This window comes from Diachasma alloeum, unplaced genomic scaffold (genome assembly GCF_001412515.2).
Source record: "Diachasma alloeum isolate Michigan unplaced genomic scaffold, Dall2.0 Dall_scaffold_39667, whole genome shotgun sequence".
Lineage (NCBI taxonomy): Eukaryota > Metazoa > Arthropoda > Insecta > Hymenoptera > Braconidae > Diachasma > Diachasma alloeum.
In genome coordinates this window covers 1-1,788 of record NW_021683086.1, presented here as the reverse complement: position 1 = coordinate 1,788, position 1,788 = coordinate 1, and the positions used below count along the sequence as shown (strand labels likewise).

The 1,788-nt window shown below is 44.8% G+C and overlaps 1 protein-coding gene across 1 annotated transcript; it reads left to right on the top strand.

Annotated features, from left to right (window-relative positions):
- Positions 1-421: 421 nt before the first annotated feature.
- Positions 422-1,693, top strand: LOC107047304 (the record flags this gene model as incomplete). The annotated part of the gene is made up of 1 exon (XM_015270061.1): positions 422-1,693. A coding segment is annotated over exon 1 (1,272 nt), but the record flags the coding sequence as incomplete, so codon positions are not given.
- Positions 1,694-1,788: the final 95 nt, after the last annotated feature.

Here is a 1,788-nt window from a genome sequence, read left to right as displayed (position 1 = left end):
AATGGAATGAATTTGCATCACAACTTCCTCTCCTCAACAAAATGCAGTTTAAACGACAAGTTACATCGAATCTCAAGCATTTAGAAGTGCACGGTTTCTGTGATGCCAGCCAGAGTGCGTATGGAGCCTGCATTTGTCTCAAGTCAATCGATGACAACGGAAAAAGCCAGATCAACCTTTACTGTGCTAAATCTCGAATCACTCCTCTCAAAGGCAATCACACCATCCCTCGCTTAGAACTCTGTGCAATGANGTTGCACGAATCTTCGATCCACTTGGATTACTGAATCCAGTGGTAACACACACCAAGATCATACAACAAGAACTCTGGAGACTCAAATTAAATTGGGATGACTCTACACCGACAGAAATTCATACTAAATGGAATGAATTTGCATCACAACTTCCTCTCCTCAACAAAATGCAGTTCAAACGACAAGTTACATCGAATCTCAAGCATTTTGAAGTGCACGGTTTCTGTGATGCCAGCCAGAGTGCGTATGGAGCCTGCATTTATCTCAAGTCAATCGATGATAACGGAAAAATCCAGATCAACCTTTACTGTGCTAAATCTCGAATCACTCCTCTCAAAGGCAATCACACCATCCCTCGCTTAGAACTCTGTGCAATGAAACTCCTCTCTAACCTGTATGACACAGTGAAGAAAGCAACAGACCTCACACCACAACGAGAAGTTTTTTGGTCAGACTCTACTGTCGCTCTCCACTGGATTAGAACATCTCCTCACCTCCTTCAACGATTCGTGGCTAACAGGGTGTCTCGAATCCAAGATCTCACCAAGAACATAGAGTGGAGACATGTACGCACACACGACAATCCCGCAGATGCAGTATCCAGGGGTGAACTTGCCTCTGACTTCTTGAAGAATAATCTGTGGCTGCATGGACCCAGCTGGCTCCATGATTCTGAAGAACATTGGCCTCATTTCCTCATAGAAAAGCCCTCAGAATTACCTGAACTTCGAAAAATTGCTTGTCTTCATGTCACTGAACCCGCCAGCAACCTCTTTGTACGTCGGTATTCCTCATTTGAAAAGCTCAAACGAATCACTGGATGGTGCTTAAGGTGGCGCAAGAGACTCTCCCACAAATATCTCACTCTCCCAGAACTTGAAGCAGCCGAAACTAAACTTCTCCAACTAGTTCAAAAAGAAGCCTTCTCCACAGAACTCTCACTACTTCGGCAAGGAAAACCTCTTTCTTCAAAAAATCGTTTAAAAAACCTCAGTTTGAAACTCGATGACAATGGACTCATTCGAGTTGGTGGTCGGCTAAGAAAGGCTCGTAATTTTCCCCTAGATGGCAAACATCCCATATTGCTACCAAAGGGGCATTACATCACTCACCTCCTCATCAAGAAAGCTCACTTGGCCAATCTTCACCCAGGCATCCAGACAACTCTTCATCTACTCAGGCAGCGATACTGGCCCATTGATGGGCGCAGTCAAGTACGATTCATCATTTACAAGTGCATCAACTGTGCCAAGGTAGATCCACCTTCAGTCAACTACCCCATGGCAGATCTCCCGAGCGCACGCATCACACAGGCAAACCCCTTCACTCACACTGGTGTGGACTATTGTGGTCCCTTCCTCATCAAAGAACGAAGATACCGTAATCTCAAGAAAATAAAAATTTGGATCAGCATATTCGTGTGCTTCACAACAAAGGCAGTACACATCGAACTCATCAATAACTTGACCAGTGAAGAATTTTTGGCTACACTCAGCCGATTCATCTCTCGACATCCCTCCTGCAAGGCTCTCCA